The sequence below is a fragment of the Eublepharis macularius genome, chromosome 11 (genome assembly GCF_028583425.1).
Source record: "Eublepharis macularius isolate TG4126 chromosome 11, MPM_Emac_v1.0, whole genome shotgun sequence".
NCBI classification, from domain to species: Eukaryota; Metazoa; Chordata; class Lepidosauria; order Squamata; family Eublepharidae; genus Eublepharis; species Eublepharis macularius.
This window is the reverse complement of record NC_072800.1, coordinates 53,305,868-53,328,734: the sequence shown is the minus strand read 5'-3', so window position 1 is coordinate 53,328,734 and position 22,867 is coordinate 53,305,868. Positions and strand designations below refer to the sequence as shown.

General features: G+C 41.4%; 1 protein-coding gene across 1 annotated transcript in view; it reads left to right on the top strand.

Annotated features, from left to right (window-relative positions):
- Positions 1–22,867, top strand: part of HDAC9 (histone deacetylase 9) — a 572,443-nt gene that overhangs the window by 146,559 nt on the left and 403,017 nt on the right. Inside the window, exon 2 of the mRNA XM_054990743.1 lies at positions 16,579–16,641. Coding sequence (XP_054846718.1) covers positions 16,579–16,641 — 63 coding nt within the window. The remainder of the gene's footprint in view (positions 1–16,578; positions 16,642–22,867) is intronic.

The window sequence follows — 22,867 nt, the reverse complement described above, 5'->3', positions numbered from 1 at the left end:
GCAGCCCCAAATGGCCCCCAGTTGTTTTCTGGGCTATCATGAAAAGGAGGCAGTAACAAAAATGTGCTTTGTAGGTAGAATCCTTGCACCTACAAAAACGCAGTTCTGGATCAAAGCCATAATTTTTTAATTGGATATAGCAAAGGATGTACCATTGTGGACATCACGAAACAACAGTTGCATAAGTCTGTGGTATTGGTTGTACATTTTGTTTACACAGGAGAAAGGGCTGAGGCAAATGACTTGGGTCACAGGTGCTTATGTGCCCATGACTACTTAGTTGTCCTAAGCAGGAGATCTCAGCATGTTCCTTCCCTCAAGGAGCCAATCCATACTTTCCACTGGGGGAGAAGGGGTTAAAAGGTACTTGGTAGTTACGGAATCAACCCATGCTGGGAAGTCTTTGCCAGAGAGGATTAAGGGTGGAAATTCAAAGGTCATGTGTAGAGTTAAGATCTCCAGATATGGAGCTGAGGCTCTGGTAGACTGTGTTTCTTTATCACGCCATAGCCAAACTCATATGTCCATCGGTTGCTTTTAGCGGTATTGTGCTAATCGTTGGAAGTGATAATATTGTATGGAAACTATTAAAAAGAATGCAGACTTATTCTCTGATCCCAGTTCAGATTTACTCAATTACTATTCAAGAAAGAAATGCAACGTTTTATACTCTGCATTTTACAGGAACTGAGTTGCTGCCAATGCTTGGGTTTATGAGATTAAGTCTCCCCCCCCACCCTTGTTTGCTATCACACTCTCTCTAGCTTCGTTCATTCTCACTCCATTTCTATTTCTAGAAGGTGTTATGAAAAGCAAAAAAAGAATCCCTACAGGTACTTTCCCTCCACTGCATAATTTTGTATTTGCTTCTTTTTGCATGGCACATATGTTGCTGAAGTTGATTACTACAGGATGCACTGATTCCTATCCTATCGCAATTTGTTATTACAGGGAACATTTCATGTAATCATTGAATTTATTTATTTCAGAGTTTCTGCCCTGCCTCTAAGCAGCTTACTCTTAATAATAATCAGGGCTTTTTTTCAGCAGGAACACAGGGGAATGGAGTTCTGGTACCTTTTGTGTCCAGTGGCCCCACCCCCTTATCTCCAGACAGAGATCAGTTCCAATGGAGGAAATGGCTGTTTGGAGGGGGGGCTGTGTGTTTCTCCCTCATTTCCCTCTTGAGAGTTCCACCACCTCTTTTCCCAGAAAAAAAGCCCTGATAATAATTAAAAATTATTTTCCAAAACCTAGAGTTGATAACAGAAAAAAACCCTAGAAGAATCCACATGCTTAGAAGAGTCCAAATGTCCACATTGATCATATCAGGTCAGAGAGAACAGAACAGTTTTATAAGCCTCCAAAGCTTATTCTATAGATTTAGTACTATCACTGAGGTGGGGGAGGGGGCACTGAGTTCCTCTGTTGCTGCAGAAGGGAATCTGATGCCATTGAGCAGATTGCCACTTTGCACTTTAACTTTTGGAAAAATGTATTGAACTGCTACTATATTTATTAAAATGTCATCCATCAAAACTGTTTAAGTAACTGCTTTGATAAAGGGATTCCGGAACGGGAGTTCCTGCTGGCAACCCGTCAGCAGTTACCTTTATTATATTAGAATCTTGCACAGCACAACAAAAATTATATATTTGAATTGGGTTATGATGGATGTGGATCCTCAGATGATGTGAATTTGTATTATGCTTGTATTAATGATTCTTATGAAAGTGCTTTATTAAACAAGTTGATATATTCATATAATCTAGTTAGTAGGGTGCGGTTTATACAGTTTGTTTGCCGACTTTTGACTAGCCAGCAGGGGGGAGTAACATCCCAGTTCTGGCCCTGTCTGCCCCACAGTTAGATTAATCTCCTCTTTGGTATTTCAGAACTTCTTACCTTACTCCTTTCTCATCCTGAATTTCCACCTCTCTTTCCATTTTCATCCTTGTTCCTCTCTCCCTTCTTTGTTCTCTGGCCATCTTAAACAAGCATTACTTTTTCAGGTCTCCTCCAAACTTGTAAAACAGGTCCCAATCCAACACACCAGGACCACCTCCACCCATACATACAGTCTCATAAACCATGAAAAAGTTTGCTTTAGTTATGAAATTATTCTTACAGATTCTACATTTCTGAAAAATGTTCACTTTTGCAACTTTTGTTTAATAATAATGCCCAACCTGAGAGTTCTACAAGTTTGCTAACTATTTTGTTACCTTTTCTTCACTTAAAAGGGATTATTCTGTCAATGTCATTAAAAAAAATCTAAAGGACAAATGTGGCTGCAAAGTTTAGGCCAATTAATTTAAAGCTTTATTTTCCTGGCCTTTTTCATTACGAAATCATGAACTAGACCCCCCAAAGTCAATTTCTCTTACAATTTTACAATTAGTCTTAGTAGACAAGATGGTTAGGTTGTTTAACCATACTGTTGCCAGGTCCCCTGGGGCCCAAACCAGGGGACAAGGGATTGTGGAGGGGAACACATGGGGGGAACTTACCTCAGGCGTGCACAAAGCGCACACTCACTCCAGAGGACTTCCTTGTTGCACCAGGAATGACGTCATTCCCGGTGTGACAAAGAAGTCCTCTGCAGCACTTGGGAGCATGCTGTGGGGCTCCTGGGCTTATTCCTTGTGCCTTTCCCCCTGTTGGCCAGGTGAATGGTGGCAGGGGGCAGGGGCTGGGAGCAAGGATCCCCCACCCCAGCTCAGGGAATGGGATCCCTACTTAACAATTCTTGCCGCATTGTAGAACACTTGCAGTGTTGAGGAGCACTAGCTTTCTGAATCTTTCAGCTTCTTCCACAGTCACTGGCAGTGTGGAAAGAATCTTTAGAGCTATGTACACTTCTCTAAAAATTAGTTACCACCAATTAAGTCTCTATATTGAAATGGTTGTCATCTTGAATTTGTTCATCTGCTTTCTTGTTTACTCTATTGTTGCCTGATTGCAGAAAGGCCTTATCTGATTTGAAAAACTGGAGGACAGATTGGTTTCCTTTAATTTCTTTTTATTCCCTTTCTTTTTCCTTCTTATATTTCTGGATGCCCAATTTGTATTTATAGCCACTACCAAACATGGAGGTATAGGGTGTGTGAGTGTGAGTGAGTGAGAGCTACAAGAGACGAATAACAGGAGGAGGAGGAAGTGAAGGGAGTCGCAATGTTAGCCAGGAAGCTGAGTTTTAAAAGAGATTGGAATGCTTTGTTAATTTCCCCTCTCTACAGAGCCAAGGAGATTTCTGCTCAGAGGGTTTGTTAATTTCCTTTTTGCCACCTGAAGGCTCTGTCAGTTTCACTTCCCCTTTTAGGAGGCAAAGAAGAAATAAACCTTCTGAGCAGGGATCTCCCTGACTCTAGAGAGGGGAAATTGACAGAATCTTCCAATCTCTTTTAAAACTCAGTTTCCTTGCTAACATTGTGATTCCCTTCATGTGCTCCTCCTCCTGTAATTTGTCTCTTGTAGCTTAGTTCTTAGAGAGAGAAAGAGAGAGAGAGAGAGAGAGAGAGAGAGAGAGAGAGAGAGAGAGAATTAGACTCGTACATTAATTGTGGACCTTAGAGTTCCCAGGTCTCTATCCCCCCCCCCCTAGTGAGAGGTGGGGGACCTGAGACTTACCCTTTGCGGCCTTCTCATGTGTGCGCTTTGCACACATGCACTCCTGAAGAGGCATGATGATATTACTTGCAGGAAGTGATGTCATCACGCCAACCATGACTGTGCTCCTGCACTTTGTGTGGGGCTAATTCTCACCTGTTTGTGACCCAGTTGTTAGCCTAGTGAGAGCTGTTGCTCTACCACTGACACTCACTTTCTGTGGGTCCTTTTGTGTGTGTGTTATTGTGCTTGAGGAAAAACTTAGTGGACCAATCCATTTAGACTAGAAGGGGGACTAATGGTTGACACTGCTTTTTGGCTAAGCACGAAAACTGCTCCCCCAAAGCCTTGTTTACCGACCTACCCGTGAAAAGAACAATGTGTGTTTCTGCATGTGCAGCCAAAGAGCACTCAACAGACCAAAACAAAAAAAGAGAAATGGATCAGCTCTGAGCTGGTACCAGCTCAGCCAGAACAAACTAGTAATGAAACAGGATTGTTTGGGAACTTCCAGAACGAAAACTGAAAGAGAAACTTCCTAGATGCACACTCCTGTGGCCACTCCCTGCTCCATGCACCTGAGTTGGGGGAAAGAGGCAGTGCCTTTTCTGACATATTTTCCTTGGAAAATGAGAACTGATGACAATGTTACATAATGTGTATGAGAGAGAGAAATGCACTGTCAAGACAGGCTACTTCGCAGAGATTGCATTTAGGATTAGTCATCAGCTTTCTTCCATTCATAGGGCTGAATCCAACCAACTTTTTTATTGGTGAAAAGGGAAGGAGGGGATTGGCTTAAACTGCCCCAAAAGCTACGCTGAGAATGATGGGACCTGCATGGACAAAAGCCATGTGCTCTGTAATAAGGAGGGGAATTAGGGGAGATTCTGCCTGGATCCAACTCACAGGTACTTGTCTGTTGAGTGGTGAAGAGACAGACTCAGGATATGAAACTTCACATTTCAAAATGAAGATTCAGCTGGAGAGGTGCTTCAGGATAGATGCACTTGCAAGCACAGTACTATGAGCAGGGCTTTTTTTCAGGGGGGATGCGGGGGAACGGAGTTCCGGCACCTCTGGAAAATACTCGGCAATAGTGCTTGAAAATAATACGATTTCAAAGAATCCCATGTTTCTTCCTCATTTTCCTCTTGAGCGTTCCACCACCTCTTTTCCCTGAAAAAATCCCTGACTATGTTTATTATCAAAAGACTTCCATAACTGCATTACAAATGCATATAACAGACGCTCGAGTGTTTGCCATTCTTACCTTTCATTTGTTTTTCATTAAAATAAAATAAATCCATCACTTAAGCCAGGCCATTGAACGTACTTTCATCAATTTTTATGTACTTAAAGCCCATCCTGTCGAAAATACAGTTCATGGTATATGTGACAATGAACTTTGTAAATATTTACTTTAAAATCCCCTGGGGTATTGGGCTGAGTACTTTCCTACAGCAATGGAATTGTCCTCACATTTAGTAACAGTAAACATTTGTATTTGTACGTGAATGCTATCCTTTGACCTGTAAAGTAGATGTTAATTTGTTTCAAAGCAATTGTTGATAAAGTCTCAAAACCACACAGCTCTCTTGGACTGATATAAATGTTGTCTTCTCATTTTGAAGTAAATGCTAAGAATGTAGATCTATCCTAAAGTCTGTTAGGGAGCTGAGACGACTTGCTCAGCAGTTATTTCCATATATCAAGAGTCAATGTGGTGTAGTGATTAAGAGTGTTGAACTAGGACAGGGGAGCCCTGGGTTCAAATTCTCACTTTGTTGGGAGGATTGCTGGGTGACCTACCTCACAGGTTGTTGAGACAATGAAAGGGGTAGAGGTGGCGACAAGAACTTGATATGCCACCCCCCCCCCCCGGTACTTGAAGGAAAGATGGGATTAAAATGTGATAGCTATATCAAGATGGTTTGGCGTAGTCATTTGGCTCATCAACTTATGTCCTGGTAAATATCTTTTTTAAAAAGTAGTCACTATAGTACTTGGAGGGGAGACCACCAAGGGAAGTCCAAAGTTGTTGAGCAAAGGCAGGCGAGGGCAAACCATCTCTGAACATCTCTTGCCTTGAAAACCCTATAGAGTCGCCATAAATCGGCTGTGACTTGATGTCACTTTCCACTGCCAAAGTATGGCTTGAACATTTCCATTTTCTGTAGGCAACCAATAAGTTGTTTCGTGTTCCTGAAGTCTGGGATAGGCAATCTAAGCGCTTCGCATGGCATGGCTTCACATGTGATGGTGGTGTGGAAATCTGAAAGAGCAACCCTCATAGTGACTCTTCTTCCTTCTTCCAAAGGAACAACATGCATATCTTTACCCACAAGATGTGTACATTCCACCTGCCTTTGGGTCTTGTGCATCTCTTCATGAGGGAGATGTTGCTGCTTTTGCTTTTTTTGATACATGGAAGTGGGAAATGGCACTTTTTTCTGTTTTCAGATAATGTACAAAGATATGGTTCATCACAAAGGTTTTCCCCAAGCCAACATGATCCCACCACAGAGCTGCTGGGAAAAGCTTTTGCAGAGCAAGGCTTTGAGGCCCCAGGTATAAGCAGTGGGCCCTGTTTGATGTTCCTTGTATTAAATTGGCAAAGGAAGGTAACTATGGAGCATTTTTCACAATTGCCAGTCTGAATGTAGCTTGCCAACATTTACAAGTGCTAAAGGAAAGATTTTTTTAAAGTGGCTTCTCTGCCCTCCTTGTAGATAGGGTTCCCAGGTGCTCGCTGGTGGTGGGCAAACTCCTAGGGATTTGCCCCCTGTCTGCCAATTGCCCAGCGGCAGGCACCTCAGGAATGTGACCATGTGCGCACTCCCAAACAGACTGAATTGGCCCATGTGGAGCACGGGAGCGCTCCCATGGCTGGTGCAGTGACGTCACTTCCAGAAGTGATGTCACCGTGATGAGCACAAGGTAAGTGCCAGGAACTCTCCCCTCCCAGCGGGAAGAGAGAAGACCTGGCAACCCTACTTGTAGATAATGTCATATCTTGTAGCCTAGAATTCTCATTTGGCTCAATGTGAAGGCCACTTCAAATGTCTTAACATATGCAATCTTTCTCTTCTGTTCATATATCCATTCAAAAACTTAATGGCACATGCAATGACTTTCAGCTAATGCAATAAAGGATGATGATTGTGACAATGGTGCACTGCAGTGCAGTTTTTCAAAAGGCTTTGCAGTGGGAAATGGGATGTTAGACCCTTGGTCTGATCCTGCAGGTCTCTTCTTATGTGGTTAGTGATATTTTACACCTGATGCCATGAAGTTTGTTTGCCCTATGAAGCTGCCATTTCCTGTAGTCTGGAGATCAGTTGTAATCCTAGGATAATGCCAGGCCCCACTTCTGTGCTTGGTAACATAGGCCTTTCTTGTGTAAAAGTTACTTCAGACAACACCCACATCCAGATTAGAGTGGAGGTTGCTTTCTATAGAGTACTATATAACTAACTACTTCTTTGAACTTTAATGCCTTTGGAGGCTTTCTAGAGTCAACAGTGTTAAAGAAATGAGGAAATGATATATATAATATATTACATGGAGATAGTTAGGTGGGCAGCCGTGTTGGTCTGCAGTAGAACAGCAGGACTTGAGTCCAGTGATAACTTAGAGACCAACAAGATTTTCAGAGTATAAGTTTCCAGAGTTAGAGCTCTGACTCTCAGATGTCTGAAGAAGGGAACTCTAACTCTCAAAAGCTTACACTCTGAAAATCTTGTTGGTCTCTAAGGTGCCATTGGACTCAAATCCTGCTATATTATGTGAAAAGTTTACAACACTTGCGTAAATGATAGCCCCATTCCATCTACTCTGGTTGAAGAGTACCAGTATAAGACCTAATGTATTCCTGAGCATCTAAGTCCTTCAATGGCAAGCCTCTTTAAATTGCAGTTGATATGGATACGGTGGGGGTATGATCCAGTGAAAATTAATCATAGCTATGTCCCATTGAAAGCAATAAAATGGGACTTGGTCCCATTTTGCTAAATTTTGACCATAGATATACTTTTTAAAGCAAAGGGAAGTATTATGAACAAATGAAAATTGCCCCACTGAGACACAAGCATTGTGAGTTTTTGCTGGCAAAGCTTTTCCACTCCACTTTCCCCATCTCTAGTTCTTACTCTAAAATTATGCTCTTGGATTTCTGTATAGCAAATTCATTGGTTTTTCTTAAAAGTTACACAAGCAACAAGTTCCTGCTGTGATGCTATTACAATCAATTCTGTCTTTAGAGGCTTCATTAGCACTTGAAGCAGCAACAGCCAATGCACTGACTCTTTAGAACTGACCTCTTTATTGTGGTCGATTTAGAAGAAAACTAACAATTACCTTGTCAGCTCCTGTCTCCAGGTGGCACCATAAAGCACATGGATCTTGTAGGTTTACTATTCAAGGATATGTATTTATAACCTTTCATTTATTTCTATTTTCATATTCTCAACATGGCCCCATCTGAGGATACTTAAATTTGCAGATTGGAGCAAAGTCGATTTGAAAAATACATTTCTACAAACCTGGGGGGACACCCAGCTTTGTAGAAAAGCCCTAGAACTAAAAACGAGGGGGGGAGGGACCAAAAAACAAACAAACCTCAAAGCAGAAAACAGTTGACTGCAGAAGCTTGGAGAACTGTTCTTCCAGTGCTGGCAGGAATGCATAGAGGAGGAGTGCAGCAGAAAAAGAGGGCAAGCTGAAGCTGCTGCTCCTGCCCACATCAGCTGCTCAGGAGGCACCTCTGGAGGATGTGCAGGAGATGAGCAGGGGAAGAGAGCCACCACTTCCCCCCAGCTCTGAGACAGCAGCTCTGGGATAGTTGAGGGAGAAGGTGCAGGCAATCCATCCTCCATCCCGTGCCTTCCTCAGCTGCCAAGATGGCAACGATGCTGGAGGCAGGTGGGGTAAGGAGCAGTAGGAGCCCCCCAGCTGTCCAGGTTGTGGCACTAGAGGCAGGCAGTGGAGGGGGTGCAGATCCACACTCCTTGTAGCTTTCCCAAAGAGCCAGAAATTGACATAAAACTAGCCAATTGCTTTAATTTGTACTTCATTGTAATGAAGCTTTGAAGGTAAGGAGCTGCACCAGACTTTGGATTTAAGACTGGCAGTTCCTTGTACAGGAAGGGACTCGTGATTGACGGCAATCCTAAAAAAACTTCCTTGGATTGGCTTTGAAATGATCCCTGAGTCTCACAAGAGTCTCTCTCTGTGTGTACACAACCTATACCGATGCGTTCATTTTCAGCCCAACAGCACCCCCTCATTAAAACATTAAACTGTGAGTGAGTTTGAAGCTTAGATTCCTAATTGTGGTAAGAGGCTGTAAAACAAAAGAAACCTCAAGAGCATAATGTTTAACGCTCCTGGTGTGGGGGCTTGCTGGATTGTAGCCAAATGTCTGGAAAGGGATCATTGGTTGGTGGTTTCCTAACTGCTCTGTAGATTGGGATTCAAAGTTGTAAATGCCAACATTCAAACTTATTGATGTGCTCCTTTATTCTCGTTATTATGCCTTTGCTTTTTAAAAAATGGTAATTCTTTTTCTAATTGTATATGTAATGTAAAATCAGTGTCGGCAAGACCCTTTTACTGAGCTCTATTCCCAGGTAGCTAAACGTGTAGGGATCATGTTTCTGTTCACGGTAGGGCTTCTCTAACCTTGGGACTTAGGAATTTTCTCTAAATCAGACAAGGAGGGGTAGGAAATCATACTAATATTTATCACATATGGAAAGGAAAACATTCTGAGAGATTCCTGAGATGCGATGTAATGCTTCTAGCTGGTGTTCTCTCCATTTTTACCAGCATGCCCGTAGAGTTCAGCAAGAGAACTGCTAGAGCTGAAAGCAATAATATTCTCTAGGTGCGACTTGGCATTGTACAATGCATGCCTCTCATGTTACGCCACAATGTTTATTTTCAGCTCATCTTTTAATACAACCTAGCAATTTCTTGACCTGTTAAGGACTAAGCTGTCCTGTCTGCTGCGTACCTATAAACGTCAACACTGCATACCCAGGTAACATAGTGGGCCTGTTAATATTTAGTTTAATTATTCAGCATAAGTTTCTGAGTTAGCACCAGTGTCCTGTAGTGGTTTCAGTGCTGGACTAGGACCTGGGAGATCCAAGTGCTAAATCCCACTCAGCCGTGAAGATCATTGGGAAATCTTGATCTGGCCAATTTCTCTTTGCCTACAGGATGGTTACAGGACTATGGAGAGAACCAAATGGAGATGGGGTGAATAATGAGTGCCACTCTGAGCTCTTGGAGGAAAGATGGGATAAAAACATAGTAGAACCCCATTTTTAAAAAAGTGAACCACAATGATTTGGTTTGTATGATATCTTTTTTAAGTTGTGTGTGGGAAATGACACTGTGCAAAGAACATTATTGTATAGTGGGGGTGGGAGGTGGAATTTAGCACAAATTGATAAGTAAACAAATGAAAATGCTTACTCGAAGTTTGGCTACCAAAGTTAAGAAAAGTTATGGATTTTAACTGGGCTTTCTCTGGTCCATGAATGACAATGAATATCAATGGCCAAAAAATGGAACAATCTCCAGAGAGTCTTCTCAAATAGGTCACTGGGCTGTCCTTTTTCTAGTGGTAAGTGCCACTTTCTCTCTTGGGAAAACCTTGTTTCCTGTAGCAGTAGAAAAAAACAAGACTCCAGTAGCACCTATAAGACTAACAAAATTTGTGGCAAAGAATGAGCTTTTGTGAGTCACAAATCACTTCTTCAGATCTGGTATCTTGGTATCTGAAGAAGTGAACTGTGACTTATGAAAGCTCATACCATACCACAAATTTTGTTAGTCTTATAGGTGCTATTGGACTCTTGCTCTTTTCTACTGCTACAGATAGATGAACATGGCTACCTATCTTGATCTATCTTGTTTCCTGTAGCCACTTTTCTGTTTTGTACGCTCTAACAAGGTAGTATATAAAGGGTTCACTGGTGATGATTTGAGTGGATGGATCAATACATCTTCTGATCTACAACCCAATCAAATTTCTACCACTATAGCAGGATCCTCCAGCTAGATGGAAAACAGCAATTTCAGTTCTATGCCTGCTGGCAAAGAGGAGTGGGATATCGATGCCGTTTGGGGGACCTTACCAGACTGTCACGTTTATTGCATGTGCAGCAGGTACCAGGCAGTGACAAAAGTACCTGATAGTTTCAATCCCCACTAAAACTTGTTACAGTTCTGTTCTTTCTGCACCCTGTTATTTTCCTTACCAGAGCCAATGAATCATGCAAACTAGCCACACACTCCTCAAAGATAAAAATACCTTGAAGTATTTCAGTGTGAAAGGGGGAGGTAATAACAGCAGGTTAGTAATTATCTTAGCAGGACAAATGATGCAGAAAATTTCACATGCTCAAGTATCCTTAGGAGACTCAACTAGACTCAGAGCTGTTTAAAACATTGCCTTCTCCTCACCTTTTCCCTGCATGTTGTCAGGTTTGAATACAGCAGTCTGTCGTGCATCTGTCAGTTGAATGTTTTGTGATTTCAGTGTCTTATATTTCTTCCTTGCTGTATCTCAAGAACACTGGGCAGGTTGCAGTACTGCCTTTTCTTTTTTTAGCCTCACGATAAATGTGTGTTAAGCAGGAAAAGGTGATGGATTGCCCAAGGCCACCCAGTAAGCTTCATGGATGAATGGAGAAGGTTTGAATATCACTTGAAAGTCATCTTTTTTTCCTCCACTGAAAAAAAGCCATGTTGCAATTGGTTTTGAAACCATGTATTGGGTTCTTGTACAAAATATTTTTGATCACTTCTACATATATATTTGAGCCTGGAGAATGACTAAAAATCAAATATTTGGAGCAAGGATTGTTAGTGTATGAGTTTACACTCCATATCTATAGAATATTTATCAAATTCTTATCTTTTGAGTCTCATCAATACCCCCTCCCCTCTACTCCCATGTGCAGGCATGTATGTCTTGTCTGGGCCATGCATGGGCATGAACCGTCTACCACCACCTAAAGATCTGTGCCTCGAATAGTTTCGCTCCATACTGTTTATCTTGGCCCTTGAGAAGGGCTAGCTGCTGTGCTTGCTCTTGAAGGATGGCTACCAAATGGCAATATCTAAAGTATTAGCCGGCCAGAGGATTGGGTAGAGGGAGTGTCATAGCAAAGGTTTCAAGCCGGTCATTATTTGATGACTCAGTTTTTGTTTCAGTAGATAGATTGTTACCAAAGCCTTTTTGTCAGGATGGGTTATATCATCCATCAAACAAATAAACAAAGAAAGCTTCCCCTCTGCTAGTTTATCTGACTTTTGTACAGTTCTAAAGCACAGCCTACAGAGAAGTTCTCCTGCATGAATCCCACTTATATGAATGTGAGTGATACAGGAGCACCACCATGTTGTTGCTTTTTCTTTTGATGAGGTGTATGGGTTGCCAATTCATGCTTGGGAAATAACTGGAGATTTGGAGGTGGAGCCTAGAGAGCATGGGGTTTGAGGAGGGGAGGGACCTCGGCAATATATCATGGCATTTGAGTCCACCCACCAAAGCAGTCTTGTTCTCCAGGGAACTCGTCTCTGTTGGCTAGAGATCAGTTGTAACTCTGGGAGATCTCCAGCCCCCACTTGGAGGCTGGTAACCCCAGCAGGAGCATGTTCCAATGAACTATGTTCAGTTACAGACAAGACTGTATGTCATTTCCCCACACAGGGATACAGAGATCATGGACTGCTTGAATGTAGTGAAAGGACATGGTGACACGTCCAATACCTTGATGTTACTAAAATGAATGGATATATATCGATACCGGGGGGAACGACTAAAAATTAATATATAATGATATGGGGGAACTAGAAATTAATTTAATCTGGGGTGCTGAATTTTTTAAAGTTAAATTAATCATAGTTGTACAGTTGCCTTTTAAGTTTTAAGAAGCTCAAAGAACCAAGTCTGACAAGTGCATATAGTTCTAGAACATCAATGGTGAAATTGATAGTGTTCATGTAGAGTTGAAGTTAGTGCTGCTGAATGATAATATTTATTGGACTTTCTCTATAGTTACTCTTTTCTGTATTATGTAGTAAACTGTGTTACTACTAGAGTTGCCAACAGTCCTGGAGAACAACGTCCTGTCCTTTTATTAAAGGCTTAGTGGGATGTTATTTACCATGCTATGGAGCTTCAACCCATTTTCATACATTAAGTTCTCTCTCTTTAACAGAGAGTTTTCTTGTGCTGGCCTGTTAGCAAACCTAGTTATTACATCAACAAAAATACTTTGCTCTCCTATTCTTGCAGTGTAATTCAAAGCATGTAAGCTCAGATGCAAATTCAATTATGTTCAATGTAACTGTCTTGTAAATATTCTAAGGATTTTAGCCTTAATCAATCAGTTCAATAAATAAATCTAAAATGTTTCCATCAGTTAAAAATGTTCTCTTAGTCGTTTTTGAAAATTGTTAATTAATTTTAACACAAGTACTTAAAACATCAATGATTCCTTCTTCCGAAAGGCATCTCATCCTCTTCCCAAGAGTAAGGGATGCTTGAGGTGGGGTGTGTCTGCTGTGGCACTTGCCTGTATCAAAAAAACAATTCTTCATAGGCAAATATATGTTGATAGGTTAAATACACATGATTAATCAAGTAAAAACTTGATCAGTTCAAAGGTTCAAATTATAGTATTAAAAATGTAAAAGTTCTAACAGCAATTAAAACAATTGTTCAGCACCCCTGGAAAACAAGCCTGTCCACTCCTTGGTGGAATGCCTATAGGAATGGAGCTACACTAAGTTCTTAGAGCAAAGAATTGCTTCCTCCTTTTACGTATATTTTTTTGACCTGTTGATTATCACACATTTCTTTCAGTATAGCAGGCGCTTTTCCATATATGGATGAAATATCCAAATACAGGATGGTGTTGTATGCGTGAGACTGTCTGGAAGCTTGGAAGGAAGACAGCTTCTTAGCCTGGTGCTGGTTCCTTTCTAAGAATTAAACTTTCTTCAAGTGCCTCATTCTTTAGCACATATGAATAGGACCAGCTAGTTCAGTAAATGAAAGTTCAGTAAATATGTCAGATAGTGCCAGGAGTTGGCAGGATATTAGGCTTGAGGTGTGATCTACACATGTGCAGAATAAGGTGGTAGTCTCTGGAGGTGATGGAATGAACAGTACTGCTTTACTGGTGAGGAATAACATTTCCTGCAAATGGAAATGGTACACAACAAAGAGTAAACTAGTTATCTGGGAGGGATATATTGGCTGGAGATGCCATAGGTGCACTGAATCCTACTTATCCTGCTTCATCCATCTTTTCTTTTTTTTAATTCCTAGCCACAAAAATATTAGGAAGAGAAGACAGAGATCCATGTGTAGATAAAATTACTGTGGAACATTTCAACAGGTGGATTCCTGGTCCCTTTGAGACAGACTATTTCATCTTCTCTGCAGAACCTCCAGCCACTTCTATGTAGCAACTGGATTGGTCTTCAGTTCAAAGTCAACACCAGTTCTTCATCAGTTGATTATTGTTGATATATCTCAGTAGGTCTAAAGTGTGGAAGACTGCAAGGTGAACTTATTGGACAGTTGTGTGACTAAGATGGGTTGGTTCCTTAGCTGAATGATTCATAGTGCCATCCTAAATGGAATTATACTGCTAAGCCTATTGACTTTGATGGACTTTGATGGATAAAACTCTGCTTAAAGTTGCACTTGTAGAGATGTGAATCTTTGTGATTCTTTCCTGGTGAGCCGGAAAAAAATGCTTGTAAGAATCTAGGCTGTAAGTTGGTATACATATTAGGAGCCACTCTGTGGCGTGTGGAGAACAACACAGCAATCAAAAGAGCCACAAGACTACTGTATCCCCTGTTTGGCACCCCACCCCATCCTACTCCCCATACACACACCCCCACAAGATGCTGGGATGAGAAACTATGGGCCAAGCTACAAGTGATGAATGACACTTGAACGGCAAGTGGATTGAGTGGAGGGCAAGTGAACAGAGAGAAATACACTTGCCGTTCAAGTGTCATTCGTCACTTGTAGCTTGGCCCAAAGGCTGCAGAGAAGGGATGGAGGGTGCTGGAGCAGACAAGCTCTTTCATCTCTGGAATGAGGCCCACAGCTCAGGGAAGCTCACACCTTACCCATCCTCTAGTCCTTCCTGAAGCAGCTGTTTTAAGGTGGGAACAACCCCTCAACTACAAACCCTACCAAGCAATGTTCTTATCCAATTTTCTGGAACATGAGAAGGGTGCCACATTGGGGAAGAGCCACAAGTAGTCTGTCAATTTGATTCATGTGGCTCCTGAGTCACTGAGTGAGTATCACTGATGCCAGAAGCTGACTGGAGGCTCAGTTGGCATTGTTGACTAAACGGTGAACTGCTTTATCAAATGACAACGTGGTGGTAAACCTCTGTTTGCATACCTGCTCCTGCATATTTGCTTAGCTTGTCTGGTATCCCTGCTCAGTTTTTGTATACTTACGTACAGCATAAGCAATAAAGAACTCTCAAAAATAGGATCAGCAGAGCGAGGCATGCAAGTGCATGCACCTTTAAACATAGCTGTGCTACTCAGAAAGCAGCTATTTTAAGTCAACACTTCCTTTTATATTTAGAATGCTCCACAATATAAATTGTTTCAAGCTACTCCTCTCTTTTTGCTGGAGTGTGTGTGTGTGTGCTTGTAGTGTAGCTTGCAGCAGGTTCACATGCTGTGCTGTATTAGAAAGCTGGCATTAAGGGGGAACAATCCACTTCAAGAGCCAAGTCCCGTTCTTTGTTGGATGTGTTCTGTCTCTTCTGGAGTGTGATGACTTCCTGTTGCCTGTAGATCCTGCTACTGAAAGGTACCAGCAACACAGTGGTGCTCCAGCCAACGAATAGCAGCGTAGCCAGAGAAACGGGCAACCAAAATAGAACATCCAGGTTTGCTGTGCGTGGGTGAAGCAGAAGCCACATTCTGAGCAGAAGCTTCCACAGTTTATTATTTTAAAACCAGCAGTGGTCTGTTCCCCTTTTGCTCTCTTGTCAAAGATTTGCTCAAGGGGGGGAGGGGGCATCCACTGTAAGGAAGCTGGATAATCTCAACCACACACACACACACACACACACTCGCACGCAGACACAGGGCTTTGGCAATAGGCTGAGGGACTCTCTTCTGAAGGGATCACACTGGAGACCTGCTGCTTGAAAGACACAGACTGGCCAGCTGGGTTAGCTGAGGTATTTTTAAGTGCATTCATGCAGGCTCCAATCATCCGGCCCTGCGTGACCTATTTTTGGCTCCGGCCAGCCATTGTTCTATTTCTGTTGCCTCTGGGCCAGGCTGTTGTTGATCCGTATGCAAATGAGCTCGCACTGCCTGCCGCCAACTTTGCTGAGGGAGGGAAAGAAAAGAGGAGAGACAGAAACACTTGCCAGGGCAGAGAGTAATTGAAACTTAAGCCCCCAGGGATTCAAGTCCCTAGAAACTGGGCTTGCTTGTTGTTGTTTTTAAGTGGTTTTATTTCTCTCACTGGCCTCCCAAGAATAACCTGAGGGAGAACTATATCCTTCTTCCACCTGCTCTTGGCTTGCAGAACATAGCTCTCTCAACCAAAGAGGTGCATAATAAACCATGCCTTTTAAAAATATGTATATTATTTATCGTTATTTTGTTGTGGTAGGGTGGCACTGTTTCCAGACTGGATTGCTCTCATAACTGGTGCATTTTATAAAAAAAAAATTGTATATAAGTATCATAAATTCATTTGGGTAATTTGTGCCATTAGTATTATTTTTAAAGATCCCCTCCTCTCAAGGAGGAGGAAGCAGGAGCAGAAAGGGCCGTTTCCAACGCCTCTGAACGTCTGGTGATGAATCTTTCATGTAGCTGAAGTGCCGACTGATTGGGATATGCTGCAGACAATTGACGAGAGTGAATCGTGTCTTTTCTCAGATGGAGTTTCGGGACGTGACCGGCTCCTGGCTCAGCAAAGAATGCACAGCAGGATCAGCTCAGGTAAGGGGATCCTTCACTGACTCTGCCTCAAGATTGTCTGACTTGTTTAGGAAAGATATAAAATCTGTCACGAATGAAGAACTTGCTGTCAAGAGAGCTGGGCTCTGTTGTTTTTTCTTTCGCTTTCAGCCTCTTGTTCAATGACCAGCTTCATAACACCATTAGCGTAGACAGATATCTTTCTGCTCTTGTTTTGTGGCTTGTGTTTTGCTTTCCCTTCCAGCGAAGCCTGTTTCCAAGCAGCAGAAGTAATGTGAATTTCCATTCTTGCATGTTTGTGATGGCTGGTGGGGGGTGCAGAGTTATACAGGATGGGAGCCTGTCGCCTGCAATTTTCAGCACACCAAGATCAATCCAAATCAGCGAGGCTTACTTCTGTGCATATGTACTGAGGGTTATGAATCCAGGTTGCAATCTAAAATTGCTTTGTTGTATTTTACTGAGGATTGAGTTGGGGTGGTGTGTTGAGTACTATTTGGATGGATACCACAGCTAATAGCTATGAACAGCATTGGTAGATAATTTTTTGTTGTTATGAACTATATGCAAGAGTTCTGCTGACAAACTTTTGCGGATGCCTTAATGGTGTCTTGAAGATTATTGTAAAGTGCATCTGTTTGTATCAATTTGTTGTTCATTCCTGTTACTTTAAAAGATATTTGGAAGCATTCAAATAAAAGTTAGATTGGATGACTCACTTAACGGCGTAGAGAGCAGGTGTTTAAAAGATGTAGTTAACAGAGTTGCCAAAAACTATGTTTTGAGAATCTCTGCTGGTTTCTGTGATGTCTGTTTGTGTGATCTATGAAAAACACAGCAACTGATTTGGGCTTGGGAAAGTTAGACAGGCTTTTTTTGTCAGGTAATTTAAAAATGTGATAAATATGTAAAGAGTCTGGAATGCAGGCTATAATAACTGCCTTTGTTTGGCCTGTCAGGGTTATAATGTTGTTTCTTAGATCACACTGGTGCTTTCTATATGACATACATTTTTTAATTGCCTAAGACTTGCTTGTCTGATATGTCTGATCAGTTACATAATCTTAGTCATACCTTCAAGTGGCTTGCACTTAAGGGAAAGAAAGGTCTTAAGGGGAAAGAAAGGTTTGGTTGACAGCCTGCCTATTGTGACATTCTTACCTCCAGGGCACCTGGTGACATGGTTTCAAAATACCTGATACTTGATCACCTGTTGCCTTTCTTGTGTTATATGTAAAAGTAAGCATAGAGTAGCATGGGTATTTTCTGAGGAGATGTTCAATGGGCACCTTAAACCAGAAGTGTAGGAGGCAGGATATACTGCTGGGTGCTTCAGACAGTTGATGTGTCTTATTTTGTTTTGCAGGCTCAAACCATGACTCAAGACATGCACATTGTGCTTAGTTTTGTTTTTCTTTTTCTTAAAAAACCCCGAGTTCTGTAATGAATGCATAGCAAGCAGAAATCCGCAGCTGATGTTTTTCTAGCAGATCTCTGCTGGAAGAAAGTTATACCTGTTGCTCTCTGACTACTGTGCCTCAGTTAAAGGCACAAGACCTCTCTGCCTATACAGAAGGCAATAATCAATCACTGCACAGCCTGAGATTGTTGCTTCTTATGGTTTAGATGAGGAGAAGAAGAATGAGGGTAAATAGACAGTTCTATTTGCAAGTCCTTTTAAACGACTAAGGTGTGCTTTATGCTTGTATGGGATGAAGTGCCATGGTACATACATTCATTAAATGAACAGGCGTCCTTATACTGGAAGGTTAGCCCTCCCTGTTCTGCATGCACTCTGCTGTAACAATGGAATCTCATGCAGGGTTACTCCAGTCTAAGACCATGAGTTTAGAGTAGAGTAACTGCACAGACGCCATAGATTTTTGACAGTGAAAAATGCATCCTCCCAGCTTAAGAGAAGGTGACATCTTCAATATACTGACAGATTTTGGGATAAGTGGCTAACTCTTTGCTTTTGATTGACCACATCAAGATATATTGTGAGAGATCTACTAAACTATGTTCCACACACACACATGCACAGAAAAGTCACATGACTACTGCAGTCTGTGCTAGGAAGAACTATAACCATCAACACAAGGCTTCTTACTACAGTGGAAACAGACCCTGCATTTGGCGAGCACATACCCTCAAGTTAATTTGAAAGATCTCCAGTGTAAGGTCAATTTATATGTAAATTGTTGTATTGTAAAGTTTAAAATTACCCAGGAATATGAAAAAGCACATTTAGGACTCTGTCCCATTATGGACTCTCTAGCGCCCCCTTTAATAATAAGAGAGCCTGTATCTCTCAAAGGTGAAAGGAGAGTCAGGAGGATAGACTAGAAAGAAAGGGAAAGGCATTAGCAGAGCAAACTAGGAGGGAACCAAGAAAGAGAGTACTGTGAAAGAGGTGAGCATAGAAAGGGTGCCTATGAGAGTCAGGCTGATTGGAGTAGCAGGAAGGAAGGGGGTACCAAGGCACGCTAAAGATGTAGAGAAGTGAAATTATCTGGGTTGCTGGCAAAAGGATGGAAATGAGCAAACATGGATCAAGTAGGATATCTAAGGTATCTTTTGCCACTAGCTCTGCACACACAGATACTCTAAAAGCCTTCAGGCTCCACTTGTGGAAGTAGCAAGAGGAGAAAGCATGTGGGGTTGCCTGGCAACTGCCAAAATGCTTGCCTGCTGTTTCTGGGTTGCTGCATGCTTTCCGCTTCCCTTGTCTATCTTGGAAGATGCCCAGGCAGACATGGGCTGATGGCTCCAGACTGCTCAATATAGAGTTTATGGATTTGGTATGTGTATCCCATCTTGAGGTCCCAGTATAGGTTGGAAGGAATTTCCAGGGCCTCTGGCATATTTTTGTGCCTTTTTGACTTCAGTTTTCAACCATTAGTTTCTGCTTCTGATTCAAAACTGTGGCAAGCCATCTACTAGATTTGTAATGAGGACAGAGATAACTTGAGCTTGAAGATTTGTGTGCTCCCTATATAACCTTGATGTATTCTTGTGCAAGAAAGCATAGTGAATAAGATAGCTTGCTATTTACTGGCAAATAAATAGCTAAGTTTGCTTTATGCACAGAAATTTAGCTCATAAAATTATTCTGTATAATTTTTACCTCTATGCTGGGAAAACTTTCATCTGCTAAATTTTGGCATGTCAGGCTGATATTGAACTTAACTCCCATGAATCTGGCTAGTAAAAAGCTATTACCCTAACCATCACTATATCATGCATGGATGATAGTTTTTCTTCTGCGATGATCCTAAATATGCTTCCTATGAAAAATGTTCCCCTGAATCACAGGGCCTTATTTCAATATCAGTATATTCAGGATGACATCCAAATAAATTAACATTTTTTCATTTTCCCAAGTGACTGTCTGTAAGCTCCTTGGGTCAGAAACCTGTTTGGGTTGGTGGGTTAATCTATGAAAAGCTGCATGCATTGATAGTGCTAAATAGATAATATCTATTCAGTGACTGCAACCTAGCATATCTTCATTACCTACTATAAAAACCTGAAAAATGTAGGGAACGTATGTGAATGCAATCTTACTAAATAGATTCTATTTAAGTTGCAAAGCCTTAAATAAACCGCAAGCATTCCTCAGCTTAGACCAGTCTGTTTAAATATATTCTATTTGAATTGCAAAGCCTTAAATAAGTAGTGCAAATGCATGTATATATATATATACATATATGTGGATTTAGTAGGCATTTGATACTTGTTCACAAACTAAACTGTCACAGGAGTTTCTGAGGCTATGAGGGTCATGAAATATTGCTGTCATCCGAAACAGCACTTCTAGAATTCCCTTAATTACTGCTTCCTCTGTTTGCCTCCCTCTCACCCTCTGGGGCATATTATGAATGGGATGCACTGAATGGTACCAAAAGTCAGGTTATAAACAGGACATTTTAGACAGGTGCCAAAAAAGACCCTTACAGACTAGTGCATGATAATAAGCATATGAGATTATTAAAGATGTTACTATGATCTCTCTTTTTTAAAGTAATGCAAAATTTGCCAGTATGAAAAATGTGGATCAGAATAACTTTGTCAAATGTCTGTTACTTTAGGGATAACAAAATGAATTCCTAATAAGCTATTGGAGAGAGGATTCTGGATTCTTTTTGAAATGTTTCCCAAAGTAGTCACCTTAAAGGTAGTAATCATGCACCCAGATCTCCCTTGATCTTAACTCTTGGGCATAGGCACATATAGATAAGCAGACTTAGAACAGTTGTGCAAATGCACAATTTTTTAAAACCTCCAAAAGTGTGACTAGTTGTGTAAGGGAAAGGCCAAATAACAGTATGACGTGGTTGTTGTTGTAAGTACTGTTGGAAAATAGGGCTGCATATATTGATAATCAAGGGCGTAGATTTTTGGTTTCCAACAAATATAACAGTGGCAGAAGATGAATGCTCATCTAATCCCACACCCTGGTCCAGTTGGCAGCATCAAAGCAACTCATACAATTCAACCAACATGGTGCTGATAGAGCATGAATGTGCTACAGAAAAGTTCCAGCCAAGCAAATAGTTCAGGTGACTGAAGTGGATGAACCCCTCATGCCATACCCATATCTTTAGTCAGTTTGTCCAGATTGAAGACTCCTTTATAGGTTTCCCAAGTTATATTCAGAAGGCAAATAATATGTTTGTGATGGGAATGGCAAGCAGGTGCCACAAAGTGTTATCTCATCAGTGCGCTGTATCTGTATATAGTGTGAAGGAGAGAGAAAAAATACGGAGTTGCTTTAAGTGTGTGTTTTATTTTAATTTTTAAAAGGCATGATCTACTGGCCAGCCCTTTGTTTTCCATTTGGGGAATGTGGTCTTTATGGGTCTCCCCCTACCAGAGAGTGGGGCCAATGCTCAGTGTCAGAACATCTACTTTGCATGCAGAATGTTCCAGGTCTAGTCCCCAGAATCTCCCATTAAAAGTATCAGGCAGAAGGTGATGCAAAAGACGTCAACTTGAAACCCTGAAGAGCTGCTGCCAATTAGAGTAGATATTGCTGACCTTTATAGACAATCTCGTTCAGTATCAGCAGCAGCGTCATGTGTGCATGCTATGTGTTTAGGGCATCCACACATTCACCTTAGTCCCTGTTTTCCTCATTGATCTGCCGTGGCAGTTTGAGCCTGGTATTGCCAGGCTGGTATTGCCACGCTGGTATTGCCAGGCTCAAATGCTGTTGCCAGGCCACAAATGCTGTTGAGGTTTTGCTTTTGCAATGTAAGTACTTGCCTGTCTGTTTTCTTCCCTATATTCCATTTTCCCAAATGATTCCAATTCCTCTTTGAGCGGGGACCAGCAGGTGCCACATGTGTTGGTAAAGGTTATGATGTTGGTAAAGGTTCTGAGAGCTTATGCATTCATAATGGCTGTGGTCCTGAGATTCCAAGAATGTACATATTCTCAGGGTTTCTCCCCATGAACAGTTATTAACATGTCACATTGTGCAAGTCCAGCAAACAAATAACTCGTATGAAGGTTGATATTTCTGCATCAGGGACAGTCCTGTGTATGTGGGCATGTGCAGTTAACTATACAGACATCAGGATTGTGGTTAATATGTGCATAATCTTTCCCCCTATTTTTTGGAAATCTGTATTTTTCACCTGACAGATTTTCACAGATGGGTATAATAGGCACAACATGTCCTGTTTGTAAATAAATATGTAAGGCTTTGGTTTTGTGAGAACATCTGTGGTATCATTGTTTTTGTTGAACGTTTTCCCTGAGCAATTATATCTGTAAATATGTTACAGAATATTGCCTTCAAGAACAATAAATAGGCTATGGCGGGAGGGAAGTTTGCTTTGCATGTAGAAATACACTGTATTATTATTTATGATTTTACTTTTTTAAAAATTTGTATGTCCCCTTTCTGCCCAATGAGGGACACCAAGGCAGCTAACAGTTCAAATAAAATATTATGAAAACATAATTTTAAAATTAAAAGCAGAATTAAAATATACAAAAGAGTAACTAAAACAGAGCAGGATGGAGCTATTACTGAGGAAATGCTATGCAAAACAAAACAAGTCTTCAGCCGCTGGTGGAAGACAGTGACAGAAGGCAACAGACATGGTTCTGGTGTCATGGCTGAAAAGTAGAGATGGGCATGAACCGAAATACGAACCAAAGTTTGTGATGAACTGGGACGGTTTGTGAGCCAGCGGTTTGTCAGAGCCCATTTCTGACGAACCGCAACAAACTTTAG